This window comes from Castanea sativa, chromosome 12, assembly GCF_040712315.1.
Source record: "Castanea sativa cultivar Marrone di Chiusa Pesio chromosome 12, ASM4071231v1".
Taxonomy (NCBI): Eukaryota; Viridiplantae; Streptophyta; class Magnoliopsida; order Fagales; family Fagaceae; genus Castanea; species Castanea sativa.
The window spans coordinates 14,095,702-14,116,461 of NC_134024.1; the positions used below are offsets into that span (position 1 = coordinate 14,095,702).

A 20,760-nucleotide genomic window follows, 5' to 3' on the forward strand; every position below is an offset into this window, starting at 1 on the left:
CACAAAATACTGTTCATTTGCCTTAATACACTGTCCATGTCCCATGAACAGTGCAAGAGGCGCTGGTCAAGGAAAAAAAAAACTCTGAAATGCAGACGCACTACGTTTCAGTTGTACCCAGACGGGTACCTAGTGGTAGTCTTAACAGTATTTATTTTATAAATCAAATAAAATTCATATGAATTATGATCTTAGTCGGATGATTTAACAATAAGAACTCAAGAATTAATTGTCTAAGGTAGTTTTATGAAATTGATTAATTTTAGACCAAAAAAAAAACTAGTGAATTAGTTCACAAAGAATGCTAAACAGTTAATATGCCTGGAGTCTACGATAAATCAAAAAATTATACAGAATTAAAAAATTTTCTAGATGAGTAAATCAATCAAAAACATAAGAACATAAGTATTAAAACCATAAACTAATTGTTAAGAACATACTAATAATTAGTTGGGCTTTACCCCTTGTCTTAGCAAGGCTTACAGCAATCCAAACACAAATAAAACTCTAAAAACTATAAAGAAATTTTAAGAAACCTAAATTACGTTCTACTGCAACTCTTCTCTGAATTTTGCCCTAAAGAGCTTTCAAATAGGTCAAGAAATCCTATTACAAGTTGGATTCCCGTTTGGAGAAAATCCCAAGTTTTTAGGCTTCATTTAATCAAAGTTTTTGACCCATGTAACGTCAAAATTCAGACTTTTGGTAAACTACAAAGTTGTAGCCCTTTGAGTTAACTTTCCAGCCCAAATTGAATTATCTCGATTGGACATCTGAGCCGAATGTTATGCCCAATATACTAATCCTAATCCGAATTGGACGTGAATTTGACGCAAATTTCTTTTGATTTCTTGCTCCAATTGGACTTAAATTTAATTGGGTTGTCCTTATTTAACTTCATTATGGCCCTTGTAAAAGTAAAGTCCATTAACTTTCATTTTTGCACAAATCCGCTTATTTAATTCATTTCTCCTACAAAAGACAAATTCATGCATTAAAATTCAATTAAGCACAAAATTGAGTATTCAACATTATTCTAAAACCAAATATAAAATGTATGAATTAACTCAAAATATGTATGATAATACTTTCTAATAATAATATAAATATGCAAAATTAAACTATTATCACGATACTTTTGAAATTGGTATATATATTTATTTTCTATTTTTAGGTGAAAATATATTCATCCATCGTCCCAATGAAACTTACAAAAATTTAATAAAATTGTTAACTAGGAAAGGTATTCGCCAATACATGAAAATGCCGTATTTTATATTTTATACTTTTATTAATATAAATTTTCTTATATGTAAATAATGAGTACGTAAAATATATGAGATGCGTTGAAAATCAAAATGAGTACATAAAAACAAGAGTTCTTTCTTGTAACATACATTTTTCTCTACTCAAGTCACAAATAAACATGATCTTTGGAAATGTTCTACACTGTCTTATACTCCTTTACACAAATAAAATATTGATATAGCTTATTGGATGATATTTGTTACAAACACAAAACACATATAGTATCTACAATCTAAATGCATTAATAGTAATTGTTAAGAGAGATTTCTACCAAAAAAGAAGAAAAAAAAAATTCATAATAAAGAGAGAGAGATTTCAGTGTATGTTAGGTGTATGTTGACACCACCACTAATATTGTCGGCAAAAAAGCCGTTGCACCCCTTTAATGGAAAAGTAAGGAAAGAACTCCAGGTGACTTGTAGGAAACCAAAAGTAACAACCCCTGGGGAAAAAGCATATTAAATTCTATCATAAAATTCTTTTTTCTCATAATATTTATATTTAAATGTTGGAAAAATCATATTAAAATCTATCAAAAATTTAATTACAAATCTAAATAGGAAAACCATTTAGTCATTTCTAACATATGGCGATCACAGTTTCTCTTATGCAAGAGCGGATGAGATAAGATAAGACTTCCTATCCGTATGCTCAATCCTCAGTCACTAAATGGGTCTTTTGGTTTATCCAAGATTTAAAAAAAATATAATTGGAGCTGTAAGAAGAGTTCTAAGGTTCAATTGGAGTAAGGTAAGCCCTCAATCTTAGGTCCACCCAAAGTTTCTCCTTTGACAGATAATAAGACTAATAGATTACCAATCAAAAGAATATCTCTTGCTCAAATGGAAGAGAGAAAAAAAAAAGGATTATGTTATAATTGTGATGAGAAATGGGGTCCTGGACATAAATGTAAAAATGCTATGTTATTTCTTCTTGATTTTGTGGAGTTTGTGCCTAATGTTAGTTCAGGGGTGCATATTGCTAAATTGGAAGAGGGAAGTGGAAATTCTGTCTCTAATTACCCCTTGCATTGTCAAGAAGGCAATGTTGAGGAATCTAGAATCACACTTTATGCCTTAAATGGTACTCCTACTTCTGGTACCATAAGGGTAATGGGGAAGATTAAGCATAAATCTTTGGTAATTTTTATAGACTCGGGTAGCACATATAATTTTGTTGATACTTCATTGTTCTCTCAATTACACATTCCTGTGGACACTTCCCAAATTTTGGAAGTGAAAGTGGCTAATGGTGATGTGCTTAGGACTCAAGGATTGTGTGAGGAAGTTCCCATTTATTTGCAAGGGCATCAATTTATGGTTCAATTACATGTGTTGCCAATGGGGGTTGTGATTTGGTGTTAGGGACTCAGTGGTTGAGTACCCTTGGGGTCATTCAATGGAACTTCAAGCTGCTGACAATGTGCTTCTCTTATGCACAAAAGTTTGTGCTTTTACATGGCTTGAAGGGGGCAGGTACTCACATTCAAGAAGGGACCCAATTTTTTACGGAGCCTGTGAAGAGAGGGTTGATCTTGTAGATTTCTACCCAAGTTCTTATCTAGGTTACTGATCTACTGTTGGAGTTTGAGGTAGTCTTTGCAACTCCTGTTGGATTACCTCCTATTAGGGGGCATGAACATCAAATTCAGCATAAGGAAGGAGCATAAGCCATCTGCCAAAGACCCTACAGGTACCCTTTCTATCAGAAGAATAAAATTGAAAAGATAATTAAGGAGTTGTTGTCTATTGGTTCAATTACGAATAGCTGCAGTCCATTTGCCTCACCTGTTCTTTTAGTTAGGAAAGCGGATGGGTCTTAGAGGATGTATATTGACTATAGGATTTTGAATCAAGACACTATTAAGGACAAGTAACCTATCCCTGTCATTGATGAGTTGTTGGATGAGTTAGAAGGTGCTTGAGTGTATTCTAAATTGGATTTGAGGTCTGGTTACCACCAAATTAGAATGAAGGAGGAAGACATTCCTAAAAATGCTTTTAGAACACATGAGGGCCACTATGAATTCTTGGTTATGCCCTTTGGTTTGACTAATGCTCCTTCCACCTTTCAATTTTTGATGAATGTTATTTTGAGGCCCTTATTAAGGTTTTTTTTTCTTTGATGACATATTGGTGTATAGTAAGTCCTTTTCTGATCACCTTGGTCATCTCAGATTGGTCTTGAAACCTTGGCCAAACACCAGCTCTATGCTAAGAAATCTAAGTGTATGTTTGCAATTGTGAGGAGGTAGAGTACCTAGGCCACCTTATTTCTGGTGAAGGAGTGAGAACTGACCCTAAAAAGATTGCTGCTATGTAGCAATGGCCTATACCTAGAGATGTTAAGGCTTTAAGGGGTTTCCTTAGTCTCACTGGATACTATAGGAAATTTGTGAAGGGTTATGGGCAAATTGCAGCACCCTTAACTACATTATTGAAGAAAGACTCTTTTGTTTGGACCCCAGAAGCTGCCAATGCTTAAGGATGCTGTCTCATGCCCTTCAACGTTGGCTTTGCCTGATTTCACCAAGCCTTTCATTATGGAGTGTGATGCTTCTGGCTTGGGTTTAGGGGTTGTTCTGATGCAAGATCACAGGCCTATTGCTTATCACAGCCAAGCCTTGAAGGGTAATAAGCTCTCACTCTCTACTTATGAAAATTATTATTGGCTTTGGTAGTGGTAGTGAAGAAATAAAGACCCTAATTGTTAAGAAGACCATTTGTTATCAAAACAAATCATCAAAGTTTAAAATACCTTTTAGAGTAGAGGGTGGGAACACCAGCATAGCAAAAGTAGATTACTAAGCTTATTGGCTATGCTTTTATAGTGGAGTACAAGCAAGGTAGGGAGAATGTGGTGGCTAATGCTCTTTCAAGAAGGCAAGGTGCTGAAGTTGTGGCTTCTTGTTCTGTTCCTGTACAATCTGATTCAGCTATTCCTGTCTCAAGTGTATCAGCTATTTTAGATATTCCAACTGACTCTGAGGGTACTTTGTGCATTATATCCTTTCCCACTCTAACCTAGTTGTCTGATCTCAAGATAAGCTATGTTTCTGATCCTAAGCTTTAGGCTATTCTTCATGCCATCCAATCATGTTTTGATGTTCCTCCAGGGTCACCTTCTACAATCGGTTGTTATTTTACAAGGGCAAATTATATTTGGGAGATTCTGGTAGGGATTTGAAGACTGTGATGTTACAGCATGTGCATGACAGTCCTTTGGGGGTCATTCTGGCTACTTAAAGACCTTGCATAGGCTTTAAAAAGATTTGTATTGGTTTGGACTGAGGTAGGACCTAAAGCAGTATGTGAGGGAATGTGATGTTTGCCAGAAACTTAAACATGAGACCTGTTTCCCTGCTGGGTTGCTGCAACTCTTGCCCATTTCAGAAAAACCTTGGTTAGATGTGAGTATGGATTTTGTTGAAGGGCTGCCTAAGTCTCATTTGAGGTCTGTGGTGTTTGTGGTAGTGGATAGACTCACCAAGTATACCCATTTTATGGATCTTTCTCATCCTTACACTGCTGCCAAGGTTGCCAACCTCTATTTGCAATTTGTGTTCACATTGCATGGTATGCCTTCCAACATTGTCAATGATATGGGTCCTGTGTTCACTTCTCTTTTTTGGAAGGAATTTATGAGATTGCAAGGAGTAACATTGACCATGTCTTCTTCTTACCACCCTCAAACTGATGGCCAAACTGAGGTGATTAATAAGAGCTTGGAACACTACCTAAGGGCTTTTGCAGCTAATAAGCCTAATACTTAGGTTGAGTGGTTACTCTTGGCAGAGTTTTGGTTTACTACCAATTTCCACATTTCTACTAAGATGACACCTTTTGAAGCTTTGTATGGGTATCCTCCTCCTCGGGTTCTAGATTATGTAGCTAGAACTACAAGGGTTGGGGCAGTGGACTTGTTGCTTAAGGATAGACATCAGCTCTTGTCTTTACTTAAGTAGAATTTGTGTGCTGCTCAAGAGAGGATGAGGTGGTTTCTAACAAAAAAAGGGTAGAGAGATCATTTGCAGTAGGGGATCGGGTGTACCAAAGGTTGTAGACATATAAGCAGTCATCAGTACACCATAAAAAGCTTGGAAAGCTAGCCCCAAGGTATTATGGGCCATTCCAGGTCATCTAGAAGATTAGGGAAGTGTCTTATAAATTGGATTTACCTCCTAGTTCCCTTATTCATCCTGTTTTCCATGTTTCCTATCTCAAGGCCAAGTTGGGTAACCAAGTGGTGCCTAGACCTACATTACTTGTTGTGAATGTAGATTTGGTGGTTACCCCAGAACCTGTGATGATCTTGGATAGAAAGTCCAGTCAGTTAAGGAGCAGAACTATGACTTAAGTTTTAGTGCAGTGGCAGGGTCAAAGCAAGGATGATGCTACCTGGGAAGTTTTATATGATTTGCAAGCTAAATTTCCTCACCTTGTGGGCAAGGTGCTCTAAAGGAGGGGAAATTGTTAGGATTTACCTTCATTGTGCTATTGTATTCACTGATTGTGCTATTGTATTCACTGTTGTATTGACTATTGATACTGGCTATATTAGTTAACTATGGTTAATAGTGAGTCATGGTCCATGGTTCTGTTAAGTGTGGTAATTGCAACTGCTGTTAGTTAGGCTGAGGTGGTTAGTTAGTTAGTTAGTATTGTGAAGAGTTAGTTAGGAAGAGTGACAGAGCAGCAACTCTTGTATAAAGGCCACAGCCATGATCAATGACAATTCAAGCAAATTGCTCAACAAATCACCTTCTTCCTATCTCATTTCTCTATCTCTCTATTTTCCTATCTCTCTTTATTCTGGAGGCATAACTATCCTTGAACTCAGCTACAACTAGTTTTACTTTCCTTACAGTAGTTTTGAAGTGTCGTCCTCTACCTTAGAGTCCTAATTTTCTAGAATTTTTTAGAATTTGATCCAAAACTTTGATTTCTTATATCTCTATCAATTCTTATCAAAATAAGTAAACCATATGTTGTTGAAAAGTAACAAAATTAGGGAATTTTTCAATCAAAACACATAACCAATGGCTACAAAAATTTAAAGCATGTTGCTAATATTATTATCTGCAACATATTTAATTTTCCTAACTTAATTAAATCAAAAGGAATGTGTGTCATGTCAGACCCCCCCCCCCCCTTTTTTTACGAAAAGCATGGTTCTTTTCATGTTTTCCACAAAAATAGTCAGAGATATAATTATGAAAAATGTTTCTGAACCATGCGGAGTAAGTTACTTAAATAAAAAATAGAGGTGGGTTCCAGTTAGCTTAACTAGTAAAGTTTCTGATGATTGAATAAGAAATCTGGGGTTCAATCACCGCCTACACCAAAAATTGATTGGTGTTTTGATTTGATGATAAAGAGTTATTATCATAAACGGATGTCATAGGTTAAAACTCTCTAAAAAAATTAAAAAAAATAAGTGTGTAATTTAAAAAAAAAAAGAAATCATCACTTTTTTAAAAAAAAGGTATAATTACAGTTTTAGAGCTTCATACTTCAAAACATCACATTTCCAATAATCTATATGCTAATATACCGAGAAGTACACAAATTTTCTCATACCAAATGCTTCATTGAATCTTATCAAGGACAAGTTAAGAGTTTTAGAGACTTTGTTTTAGTAAGTTTATCAATGATTCAGAAACTATAAAGGAACACCCATTAATTGACCGATTCGTAATCGTTTAAATTTCAGGACACAATATTTTATAATTACTGACATGGTATGTTACGATAAACGCATAACAAAAATGATATCATTTGTAAACTTATCTAAAATTAATGTGATATCAATCATAACAAACCATGTTAACAACTATGTTTCCAATATTACTCATAATTGTTTTCAACTTCTTAAGAAAAGTGAACTCCTTGAATAAAAATCAAATGGTTCAAATTAAATAAATTTTAGCTGAAGAAGAAATCTATAATTGATTAATTTTGCTTCCTAACTTCCATAAATCAATCTTTGGAAATGAAAAAAATGATTTGCAAATCAAGAACTCAATGAAAGTTAATAATTTTGATTTAAAGACCTATAGCAAAGGGGGACCATCCCCCCCCCCCCCCCCCAAAAAAAGAAATTATTATAAATCTGACTTTTAATAGGTAAAAAGTGAGACAAGCTTAGTTTTGTAAAGCCTAGCCCCCAACCAAAAAATTGGGCCCCCCACCAGTGACTTGTACGTGTCTCTCTCCCAATCAGACTCAATTTTTTTTACAAAAAAAAAAAAAAACAAAAACAAACAAAATAAACAAACAAACAAAAAAAAAAAACCAAACAAAACTTTCTCCATCCACCTCCCAAGTCCCAACACATTGCTATGTGGTTTATATATATATATATATATATATATATTAGACTCAGAAAAAATCTCTCATTAGTCATCATCATCGCTTGACGTTCTACCCTTCTCACATTGGCTTAACATCTCTTCAATATATATCAACCTTTGGTTACCAATACCCTTTTAAAGAGGCCAGAATAAAAATGGTATATTGATAGCACCATTCTCTAAAATAATTAACAAGTCAGTCACCATAGTATTCTTTTGAGAGGTGCAAAACTCTTCCTCTCACTTTTCACTTGTATTTATTTATCTTATGGTTCATGATTTGTTTTCTTTTAACCAATTGATAGTTTTTATTCATTATTTCTAATTCCATATATATAGGCTTCTACTCAAAATTTTCTTTATATTTGACATTTGGAAAAGCAAATCTTGAATATTTGTTATACATATTTATAGCAAATTAAAAAACTGTGTATATTTAGTAGAGTTTAGAAAGATGTAAAGATTTCAGATATGATAATTTTGTAGACATATAATTTGTGTGTGTTTATATAGTCATGACTTACCTTGAAATTAAAAATGTATGTCTTAAAAAAATTAAAATAAAAGATAATGCACTAAGATATACATGCATACATATGTATGTGTATAATATGTATGTAAGAATGTGATGCTTTGAATTTTTCTTGAATTACAACCTAATAATATGATAGTTTAGTTTCGTCTCCCAAACAAAAATATTTACTTCCATTATAATGGAAGTAAAAATTTTGCATTTGCTCTTCCTTTAACACTGAAACAGTATCAATCTGCATCATATCACTGTCAATATAAAGTAGAGCTCTTCCATTCAAAAAATTAAAAGTAGGTTCCATAAAAAGTCGCAATTAATATTCAAACACCAAGCCAAAGAAATACTAAATATGGTAAGCATGACCTAGATTAATAATCAGCAATTTTATTATAGTAAATTAGTAATTCGATTAAATTCCTTCTACCTTTTATCTCCCAAAAAAAATATTTGGATTGAATCCAAGTAAATAAAGTATTTATTATTGAAAAAAAAATACTATGTATACAATATTTTTATAATTCTTTTACAATAAATTTTAAGTGACCGAGGGCCCGTTTGATATGTGTGTCTAAACAACAATTTTCAGTTTTTTAAGAAATACATGTGGATAAAAAAGTGTGTAGAAATATGTGTAAGGACAAAGTTTAACAACAAAATTGGTTGTAACTTAATGCTATAAACTCACTCGATAAAATAAAGATTACAACATATTTTGAGAATCTAACTGTTGAATTGCATTTTCTTTACGCTCTTAATATACATCTCAAATTTTATGTCAATTGGATATTATTTACTATATGATTTAAGAGTTTATATTTTGTACATAATTTTAAATTACATAAACTTGCAATTTAAAAAAATTATTGATAACATAGCTATTGGTCTTTAATTTTCTTGAAATTTTGCAAGCATGAAGGAAATAAGAAGAATATGTAATCCAAAGGTGGATTTGCCAAAATTCACATTCAATAAAAAAATATTAAGTAAGTTTGTAGCATAAGGCAATAACTAATTTTGTAACTAAACTTTATCCTATGTGTAGTGTTATTTAAAAACTGAAAACATATATTTAAACACATATACCAAACATGCCCTAATTATTACGGATTATTATTAGTAAGATAAAAGAACCTAAATAATAAATTCAAAATAGAACTAAAAACAACTAAATACCTTTTTTTTTTTTTTTGTGAAAATATGGTGAATGCACCGAATGTAAGCAGAAATATTGATAAGAATGGATAAAACCCGAGATTCCATTTGTAATGCACAAGAGAGGAGTTGACACGCTGGCAGAGCCCGGTAGTAGATCACAGCAAATTGCTTGTTTGAATTGACACGTGTGTACACTTTGAGCCACAAAAATATATGTGGGCCCAAACTTTCAGCCACGAATTTCCCACCCTTTCTCTCCCATTGTTCACGTTCTCTTATATCCTCCAATAAATTTAAATAAAATACATAAAATGAAATTAACAAATGAAAATATTAAAAAAATTGTTAAATTGTCAAGCGCTCAGTTGTCGGCATCTTCAACTGAGGTATTAAAGATTCAAATCAATTTAGTTCCAATTTTAGAACTATCAAAAAATAAAAATTATAGATGTTATTTATAAAACTTGAGATTTGATATAAATATTTTGGGTTAGTTTATGTAGTATTTCAAACTCAAAATGTTTTTTTTTTTAATTTTAAATTACAACATTCGCTTAATAATATTACATTTTATCATTATACTAAAATAGAAATTGAATTTAGGTGTATACAGAAATTATAATTAAATCTCTTATTTAACCATTAAAAATTTTATCAAATCAATTAACTTAGATTTGTATTATAAAATTTTTTGCATAACCTATCAATCTTTTCTTTTCTTTTCTTTTTTGATATCACACATATTTTTTTTTCACTTTGTTCCAATAGAATACCTTTGTTTTAGAATAATTTTATTTACCTATTTTTTTTAGGAAAAACATTCTATTTACTAACATTAAACATTTCCTCAAAAAAGCAAACATAAAACATTAAAGCGGTATTATAAACTTTTTGTCTTTATTCCAACGCCCGTACATAATCCACAAAAATAAATGCTCCGAAGTAAATGGCAAACTGAAGCCCCAAAAAAATAAAGGGGGCAATAGTAAAGTCTAAATGGCCAACAATCGCGCTAACGTGAGCCAAAATGACTCTTCTACGCCCGCTAATGTGCGCCGCGAGGAGACCACTCTAACCAGTAATATTTCAAGTTCTACAACCACCGCCACGTCATCGACATCTGTATCGGAAGGGTTTTCGGGTCCATCCGGATCGCCCAGTACTACTCAGCATCCGAAATATCGTGGGGCTCGGAGCCGGAGCGGGAAATGGGTATCCGAAATACGCCAGCCACGTAAACCCACGCGCATTTGGCTCGGCACGTTCCAGACGCCGGAGATGGCTGCGGCTGCGTATGACGTGGCGGCCTTGGCTCTGAAGGGGCCCAACACGGCCCTGAACTTCCCGAATTCGATTCTTTCGTATCCGATACCGGCCTCGATGTCGCCGAACGACATACGCGCCGCGGCGGCGTGTGCAGCTGAGGCTAGGTTGCATAGATCGTCGGAGGGTAGCACTGGTCAGGAAACGACATATCGTAGACGTAGTGAGGAAGAGTTTGTAGACGAAGATGCGTTATTGAATATGCCGAATTTGCTGGTGGATATGGCAGAAGGGATGCTTGTAAGCCCTCCTAGGATTCAGTCAAAATCGTCTTCTGATGAATCTGGTGGCGATGGTAATGGAGATGGAGATGGGTTGTGGAGTTATTCATAAACTAAACCCTATGCTCCAGCAAAATTCGTGTTGTATTTTGTATTTATTTTTCTGTTGTATTGTATTGTATTGTATTTTGAGTATGTGTGTTTGTTTTGCTTTGCTTTGCTTTAGTTCTTGTTCTTTGTTTTTTCAAACTAGCTATCGGATGAGATTCCTCCTCGTGCTGGGGTTTGTACCTTTGAAACAGTACAGCGTTGTCCGTTGCTAGCTTGCTAGAAGAATTATTAGATGCTTGTGCTCCTAAGATCTATCTCTGTGTGGCTGTTTGTGTTGTTGTGTATATATATGTTAAGGTACTTCCTATGATCTAGTATTTTGGTATAATCGAAAGAGACTTGGTTTCTCATGTACTTGTCCTTTTTCATGGGGTACCATTTTTTTATTTATAGGAGCATATATATAAAATAGCACTACAAAGAACTTTTGTTAAGAAAACAAATTAATTTATTAGTAGTTTTCATGATTGTGATTGTGAGGCCATGGATACTCAAAGACCTAAATATGTTAGCAAGAACATAAAGATGCTCAGGGGCCTAGTTTACTGCAACACATATGTTTGGGTTATTATGATCAAAAGGTGTTATTTGTGAAAGAATGTGTGCGTTTGGGGGTTGGGAGCTGAGGAAGAAGCAGGCAAAACTTGAGTTTCGGTTTTGGTTTTAATATGATAAAAATTGAACTGAAAAAAAAAGCGGGAGAAATTACTCTGTGAACTAGCCTTTTGCTTACGTAAAGATGGGCCCACATGTAGGGTCCATTTTACGTAAGAGAAAAATGCAGCGAAGTGGCCGCATAATTTTCATGCAAAAAGAAAGATTTTTTTTTTCATTTTTTTTATTATTATTTTTTACAACCGTGGGGAGGATTTAGAAACATCTCTCCATTGTAGGAACTCCTATATAACCTTGTCACATTAATTTGTTCTTTAGACCTTATAGAGCTATTAGAACTCTGCTAAACAAGCAAGTTTGCTTCTATGAGCTAAACCAACCCAGAGTAATTGTGTAGAACTGCAAATATAAATACTTGCATTGTAGAAGAAAGAAATTGTCCTTTGTTTTATGAAAAGGTTCCAATTGCTAAGTTTACAACTTATACCTAGGATTACATGTTCTTATAGTTTTTCATGCGTATATCCTATCATACACTTCAAACACCCCCCCCCCCCCCCAAAAACAGGGGGGGGGGGGGGGGGGGGCCCATAGAAAACCCAGCAGACTTTCTTGTGGTTATTGAAGAATCAAGCATATGGGTCAACAAAAAAAACGATCAAGTGCAACTACCCCACATAAGAAGGAGGTTGGGAGTGTAGTTTTAAAAAAATAATTATAACTAAAAATTAAAAAAAAAATCAAGCTTTTTTTGCTTAAAAAGTTCTTATCCATAAATTGTTAAATACCTGAACTTTTCGGCCTCCAATGTTCAAAATTTCCAGACAGAGGGCAAAAACTGTTCCAAACATCAAGGACTAGCATTTTGAGGAATATTTGTGCCAAATCTGAGACAATTTTTTTTTTTTTTTTTGGGGGAAGAAGAATGACTCTTCTAAGCTACTTCAATTTTGGGATTTATATAAGATCATTGTACCTTTGGAAGATATTTTGTAAGTGGAGTTTTTTTTTAATGTTGTTTTTGGATAAAAGTATGATTTTTTAAAGTTACACAGCCTGTAACTCTATAGAAATTAGTATTTTTTTTTTTTTGGTCGCATGTTTGTATATGATATTTTAATGGAGATATTAATACTGAGGCTGAGGAGTAGGGTCCACCGGGGAACACGACTCAGTCTCTGATTCGCGGTGGTGCCGGCAAAGGAGTGGGTCAGAGTGGTGGATCACTGCAGTGGTGGAGTGTTGGTGCTTATTGACTTTGAGTGGGGTTTGGGTTTGATTTTACTTGGTTGAGATTATTTGCAGCTTTTTTCTTTCTTTCTTTGTAAGAATACAGTGCTGCCTACGTGTCTATCTTTAGAACCACGTATAAATATAAAAATCAAATCAAATAAAAAAGCCCACCTCAGCTTTTAGCCTTCAAGTGACGGCATATTCAAGCAAATTAATTAAAAGGAAAATAATGGGATGTGCCTGATTTGATGTTTTGTTTTTTTGCCTCGGGTAAAATGTAGATAAGGGTAATGATAATAGATACATAAAAATGCATAATTTTATACAACGATTTTTCAAGTGGTGAATTGGTTAATGTATGATGTTGAGTGGTGATACATTATTCATAACTTGTCACATGCCAAATTATTACATAAAATTGTGAATTTTTATATATCTTTAACATTACTTGATAGATAATTTGAAACCTGGTATCTGTAGATGTGTCCCATGATCTAAATGACCAATTATTTTAGATCAATAGACACTTAATTTTAAGATCACACCAGCATCAATAAATGTATAATAGTAAAAAAATGTAAAATTTATACAATTTTTTGTTAAAATGACTCACATTCGTCTGTTTATAGTTGTGTAAAATCATAAGTTTATTACAATAATCATGTAAATTTAAACTAATACTATTTAATTTGCATTTAATTTTTTATTATTTCTTTACATAACTTAAGAATGAAAGAAGAGAGCAAACAATAATTGTTATTTTTACCCCAAAAAAAAAAAAATAGTGGCCATTGTATATGAAGATATGGAAACATTTAAAAAAATTAATAAAATATTATATTGTAGTAAAATGTAGTATGAAATAGATAATCTGATATAGAGTGTTTTGAAAAGTAAAAAATTGATATGAACTTTTGCATGAGCTGATACGAATACTCTAAAGGTTCGAGATTAAAATATGACGTAGATCAAACTTCAATTATTAAATATATATTTTTTATAATTAAAAATTATATATCTTTTTATTGAAACTTATGGAGAAATATTATAGGAAGATTTAAAATAAAATAAAAACAATCCATACATCATCGTTTATCCACACTTTCTTTAACATAATTTAAAGGAAAGGAAAAACTTTAGTTCAAAATCAAATTGACCCATGTACTTCGTCTATGATTCTCCTACTCATAACGTTTTTTATTTTCTTTATATTAAAAGTTTTTAAAAGGGAAAATAGATATATATATATATATATATATATATATATATATATACATCTTACAAATTATTCAAAAATTATTAATGATTTCCAATCGTATCTATACTATTAATAAGAAGATTCCACTATTTCGTTTTTAATTTTTGGCATACCAAAACATCCTCGTACAAATTTTGAAATAACTTACCCTTTAATTTAATATTTTTTTCTACAAAAAAGCAAAAAAATGTCAAAACAGTAATATTATCTCACGTACAAAAGAAAAAAATCGTTATTCTCACCACCTATTTGTATTCAAATGTCCAATTTCTATCTGTATTTATTATCTATTTGAGTTCAAATACTTCAATTATTAAAACAAATACTTCAATTATCTTCATAAAAAAAATACAAAATTACTTCTTCTTCAAAAAAAAAATCCACTACCTCATGTAAAAATTACTCATTTTTATCCCGAAATTTATATGGTTTTTCTTATAATTCTTTAAAACATTCCAAAATTTTTGTTATCTAAATTCTATACAATTCTCACAAATCTCCATCTATCCACACTAACGTATATCATCTTTCTTTTATTCAAATTTCAATTTTTTTTACTTATCACAATCAATAAATTCAAATGTCTCATTATGTTTTAACTTCTTACAGTTCTCTATCTCATTTTTTAACATTTTTCTACGTTACCTTACCTCCTTCTTTAAAAAATTAAAAAAATAATACACACAGTTATTTATATATCACTTTTAAGTTTTATAACACTAAACCAAAAAAAACAAATAAATAAATAAGAACATTATTGCACACGCAAAGCACGTGTAATGAGTCTAATATTATTATATTTTTATTTCTTTCTTCTATGTTAAAAATAATGTTATAGGCTTAGAGCTTTATAAGTACAACATTATTTATAACTTTATTAAGAATACAGGTTATTATTCATTATTATTATTATTATAAAAAAATAAGTTATTATTTATTTTCACATGCACTTACCAATTACTGTTAGCATCTTTTTATTGTTTTCTATTAGCAAGTAGCAACATTTTTATCACCGCATTTATGAAAAATTTTGTGAAAAAGTAGCATGTGCCATTATGTTAATGGTTCTATTTCCCTTAACCCTAAAAAAAATTTTATTTTTATTTTTTAATTATCAAGTTATCAATAGTGGACATCTACTATTGACAAGTTGTCATCCCTGCACTTGGCAAGTTGCGAAAATTTGTGTTGTATAAGTAGATTTATTGTTATATTAATGTCATGATATCAACGGTTCTACACTTCTACTACCCCTAGCTCTAAAAAGAAACTTTTTTTTTCATTATCCTTTCTAATTTTTTTTTCCCTTTAAAAAGGGCCACATTTGATGACATTTGGCCTTAGCATTGCACATGGTTGTAAATGAATATAACTATCCATGAACAGATAGGCCCGGCTTAAGAAAATTCTTATTTATGATTATTTATTTTGCAAACAAGCCAAGTTCAAGCTTATGTTTAAGTTTGATTATTAAACAAGTCAAGCTAAAACATATTAGTGTATTAGTGAAAAAAAAAATCTTGAGTATGAGACTCAATTTCGATATTATATATATGCATGTATAAAAATATATTTATATAAATTGAAAATCAAATTGTGTGTGTTTTTTTTTTAAATAAGTTCATAAGATTACAAATTATTTTGTTAATTTTTATAGTACTTTTTTCATATAATCAATCTTTGATAATATAAATATTTCATTTCATAAAACAATACAAGGTTGGTGAGTCTAGTTTTTATAAATTTATAGATTCTATTGAACTAACTCAAATAATTTAATATCAACTATAATTTATTTATTAATTATTGGTAGAAATTTGTGAACGGGTTACAATCTTAGTTGTGATGTTTACTATATATGTGGAAATGATAATTTAATCAAGCAGCTAGTGAGCATATTCAAGCTTGTTTTATAAGAAAATGAGGAAATCTTAGACATATAATTAGGGGGTGTGCATCTTGTATTAAAAAAGAAAAAGAAAAAGAATAGGGTTTGCATCCAACCCACCAGGCCAACCCAACCAAACTTGATGCCTTGGTTTGGGTTAGGTTGGAATTTTATTTTTAAGTCTCGAGTTTAGATTGCTTGTTTTCTCAACTCATTTGGCACAAATTGACCAAATCCGACGCCCCATGTAGGTTGGGTTAGGGTGCTTTTTATATATGTGATGGGTTGGATTGATTTTAATTTGAGAATTTATTAAGTCGACCTTATTAGGCAGGATTTAAAGAACTCTCAAACTTAACCCATGTACACCTCTACACATGATCTAGCTTGGTGATAAACTTAAACTCAACTTGTATTTAAAATAAAATTAAATGAATTAATATTGAACTTTCTAAACTTGTCTTGATTAACAAGAGTCTTGTATCTATTGATTAACAAGAATTTTGTATCTAAGTAGCATTTTTCTATTCTATTCTTTACAAGAAAACTTAGGATTCAAATCTCGTTCCTATTGTAGTAATTTTCAAAATAAATAAAAACATCAATTCGACTCAATTGAATCTTTACAATCCTATTTGAGTTGATTGAATTAGTGTTATGTAAACCGACCTTTGGGTTCATCGATCCAAAATCCTCTCAGCCTACTTACCTGAGTAGAACGAAAAAATCAGACAAAGTTAAAGAGTGTTAGAGTTAGACTGTTCATATATAAAAGCTAGCTTAAACACACAAAATTAGTGTAGTCCTAAACACAAAAAGAATTATTTTACAGTTAAAAAACTAGCTTATAATCTAATTCTAAACACAAATAATTAATTAGTATAGGTCACTGTAGTCTAGTCGGCATCACATCCAGAGCTGCAGAAGCATAGGAAACCAAAATATCGTATATAATGAAAATTTGAAAGTCTTTTTTGTCGCTGAATATGAAAATATTAGAGTCGAACTTGTACTCGCGCGTTGTGCATACCCAGTACCCACTACACTGAATTACAGAATTTGACGATAATGACACAAAAATAAAAATAAGAAACTCTTTTTTGGTAATTAATAATTTATTGCTTTTTTTTAAAGCATGTGAAGCAAGCAACGAATGTTCTGCTTTGCTGCTAGGCTGCTAGCTCTTCATTCAAAACCCATGATGAGAATAGTAAAGATTGATGGAAGTAATGATGCATGGTTGGAAAGACAAATTGACCGTATTTTCATACCAAAATAGGATTATTGCTGGAGATATTGACAACATAAAGAGAATTTTGACCAAAAGTGGACGAATGTAAATGATAACTAAAATATATAAAAGGAGTAATCTATTTTTAGCAAACAAAAAAAAAAGAATAATGAATTTAAAAAACATAAGTAGACCATGATCATTATGTTATAGATAAATAACTCTTTTAAGATATGGGTGGGATGATTAGCAAAAGTTGAATATGTTTTTAGAATTCTGCGGCTGTCGGCATATAATATGCGGCTGTCGACACATATAATGGCATTGGATTGGTTCAACTATTTTTTTTTTCTCACAGGATTGGTTCAACTTAAGTGAAAAAGAAAGCATACACCCCACCTTTTCTTTTTAATGTGGATTTTTTATATATACGGTTTAGATCTCTATAATCAATGGACAAATTTTTTTTATGGTTGTATAAGAAATTTGGTATGCAATCTCTACGTATACTAAAAATTAATTGGTGTTTTGGTCTAACGATAAAGAGCTATTATTAGGAGCGAACGTCATAAATTATTGATTAAAAAAACCAATTAAATCTTAAAATTTCAAAAATTAACAAATTAAATAAGAACTCATTTAGGTAGAATGGAATTGTGTTTGGACTTATAAAAATAAAAATGAAAAAAACTTTGGAATTTTGGTTGTTATTTTTGAAACCATATAATTTAATTTGTTACACTATTAAATTATCGGGGTTAGAATATATTTTTTTTAAAACAAAATGATAGCATCATTGCTAACAAGAGAATGTAATTCATCATGGATGACGAGTAAAGCAAAGGCTGTCTCCTCATCACAAACCCACCCGTGAGCCGACGAATGAAGTGCCTGCTTTTACTTTGTTCTACTATTATTAAAAGGTAAAGTATAGTTCACATATCCATCATGCATCATCCATGTAACATATTAATCATCTCCAGTTTAATTTGTGTAAGAGAAGAGAAGATATGTTCAGCAAAAAAAAAGAGAAGAGAAGATATGATTTATTTAACCTAAAGACTACTCATGGATAGCAATCCACTGACCAATGATTTTGTTGACAAGAGTTGACAAGAGGACTAGAGTTCTATCATAGTAATGAGTGCAATACACGTATCTAATCATCATCATAAATAAAATGATCAGCCAACTGAACTATTAATAAAATATTATTATTTAAATAAGCAGGTTTAGTCCACACATGCTTAAGCTCGATCCAAGATCCTTTCTATAAGCATATGAATTCATATATTGGGTCCGTTTGGATAGAACTTATTGCTAAAAATTGAAAACTGAAAATTGAAAACACTGTAGTAAAATAATTTTAAAATGTGTGAATAGTACCGCGGGACCCATTTTTAATGAAAAAGTTGCTGAAAAGTGAAATTTGTGGGTCCGTGAACAGTGCACGAATGCACTGTTCACAGAAGAATTAGTCAACACTTGCGGCTGGAGGAAAAAAAAAAAAAAAAAAAAAACTTAAACGCAGACGCAGGAATAAGTTTATCCAAACGCCCTCATTATCTCAAATTAATTAGTACAAAAATAAAGTTTAGCTATAAAATTGGTTATAACTTAAGACTATAATTTTCTTTAAAAAAATTACATGACTGCATATTTTGAAAATCTAACCGCTAGATTGCAAGCATTTTCTTTAGCCTCTTAATACACATATCAAATTTTATGCTAATTAAATATTATTGATTATATGATCTATAAACTTATATTTTATGCCTACAAATCCTTGCAATTTAAACAGTTTATTAATAACATAGCTATTGATATTTAATGTTTTAGAAATTTTGCAAACACGGAGGATATAAAAAGAAAATGTAATCTAATGGTGAATTTGTCAAAATTCACCTCTAATAAAAAGATATTGAGTAAAGTTGTAATCTTTGTTTACAACAAATTTTGTAACTAAATTTTATCCTTAGTACAATAGGTCAATACACAAATTTAAACATTATCATAAATAAATTACTCGCTACACTAAACTATTAATAAAATATTATTGGGTAAATTACGTTTTTGGTCTATATTCTTTACACCATATTTAAATTTAGTTTCTTATCTTTACACCATATTTAAATTTGGTCTCTAACCTTCAATGTATTAATTTGATCCTTAACATTTCAATATCGTGTCAATTTAGTTACTTCCATTATCTCTTGAATGTAAATTGTAGACGTGGCTAATAGCCAAAATAAAAATTTAGTTTCCATCGATGTAGTAATGAACTAAATTTTTATTTTAACTATTTGCCACATCTGAAATTTTCATTCAAGAGATAACGGCAGTAATTAAATTGAAACGACACTGAAAGATTATGGACCAAATTGAAATATGGTACAAATGATCAAAACTAAATATATAGTTTGCTCTATATTATTGTTTAGATAAGAGAGCCCAACCCACACCTGCCTGAACTCAATCCAATGTCTAGCCTATGATCTATAAACTCGTATGGTATCACTTTCATTTTCTACATGAGACCTAGTGTCCGTTTGGATAGCTTATTTTTTGCCAACTTATTTTATTATTTAGCTTATTTTTATTACTATTCATAGGTCCTGCTGCATTTTTGGTACTATTCATGGATCCTATTGTACTATTTCAGCTAATTTTTACATTTATCTACAGTACTTTCAGCAAAAAAAAATTAGTTTCAACAAAATAAGCGGATCCCAAATAGACTCTTAGAGTATGTTCGAATATCGCTTGTTGCTGAAAACTAAAAACTGAAAATACTATAGCAAAATAATTTTTAAATATGTGAATAATGCCATAGGACTTAGTTTTAAAGAAAAATTTACTGAAATCCGTACTTGCAGGTAACGTAAACAGTGCACGGGGCCCCCATAAAAAACACCATACGACAAAAAACTTTCATTTTCAGTGCAATCCAAACCCATCCTTGGTGTTTGTTTGGCATGATTAATTTTGCCAACTTATTTTAATATTTAGCTTATTTTTGCTGCTATTTATGGGTCATACTACACTTTTGAATACTATTCATGAGTTCTACCATACTATTTCAACTAACTTTTACTTTTACCTATCGTACTTTCAGTAAAAAAAATTTCAATTTCAACCAAATAAACGGATCCAAACAAACTCTTAATATAATATTTCTCTGACACAAATCCCATGTATGTTGAGGATTCATTTCTATTCTTGTGGATTTTTGTTCCTTTAAGGGGAAATCTTTGGACTCGGATTCTATTCCCAAGATTTCATTTTCAGGGTCATGATTTTTGGTCGGTGAGAGTTTGAGACTGTTCCGGATTTGATTCTTGCTGTCATTATTGCGAATTTGCAATTATATCAGCCTTTTTTAGTGGAGGGAGGGTCCTTTTTTTTTGTCTCCTTCTGCTTTGGTCTCTAGGGTTCACCAGATCCCGACCAAGTTTTCTTCAAAAGTTGTTGAAGTAGGTTGTCATGGAGAACTCCATTCCAATTAGTGGGACGTCAATATTCCTGGGCCGTCA

At 31.7% G+C, this 20,760-nt stretch overlaps 2 protein-coding genes across 3 annotated transcripts in view; one reads left to right on the top strand and one right to left on the bottom strand.

The window, feature by feature from the left end:
- The window catches only part of LOC142619575 (uncharacterized), a 73,205-nt gene that overhangs the window by 26,751 nt on the left and 25,694 nt on the right, over positions 1 to 20,760 (bottom strand). The gene's annotated exons all lie outside the window — the stretch shown is intronic.
- On the top strand, positions 10,247 to 11,250 carry LOC142620035 (ethylene-responsive transcription factor ERF024-like). The gene has a single exon (XM_075793475.1). The coding sequence runs from the start codon at positions 10,344 to 10,346 to the stop codon at positions 11,001 to 11,003; it is 660 nt and encodes a 219-aa protein (XP_075649590.1). The 5' UTR covers positions 10,247 to 10,343; the 3' UTR covers positions 11,004 to 11,250.

Bases quoted from the DNA above. Each gene is read 5' to 3' on its own strand.
- LOC142620035 (XM_075793475.1), top strand. From the start codon at position 10,344: ATGGCCAACAATCGCGCTAACGTGAGCCAAAATGACTCTTCTACGCCC.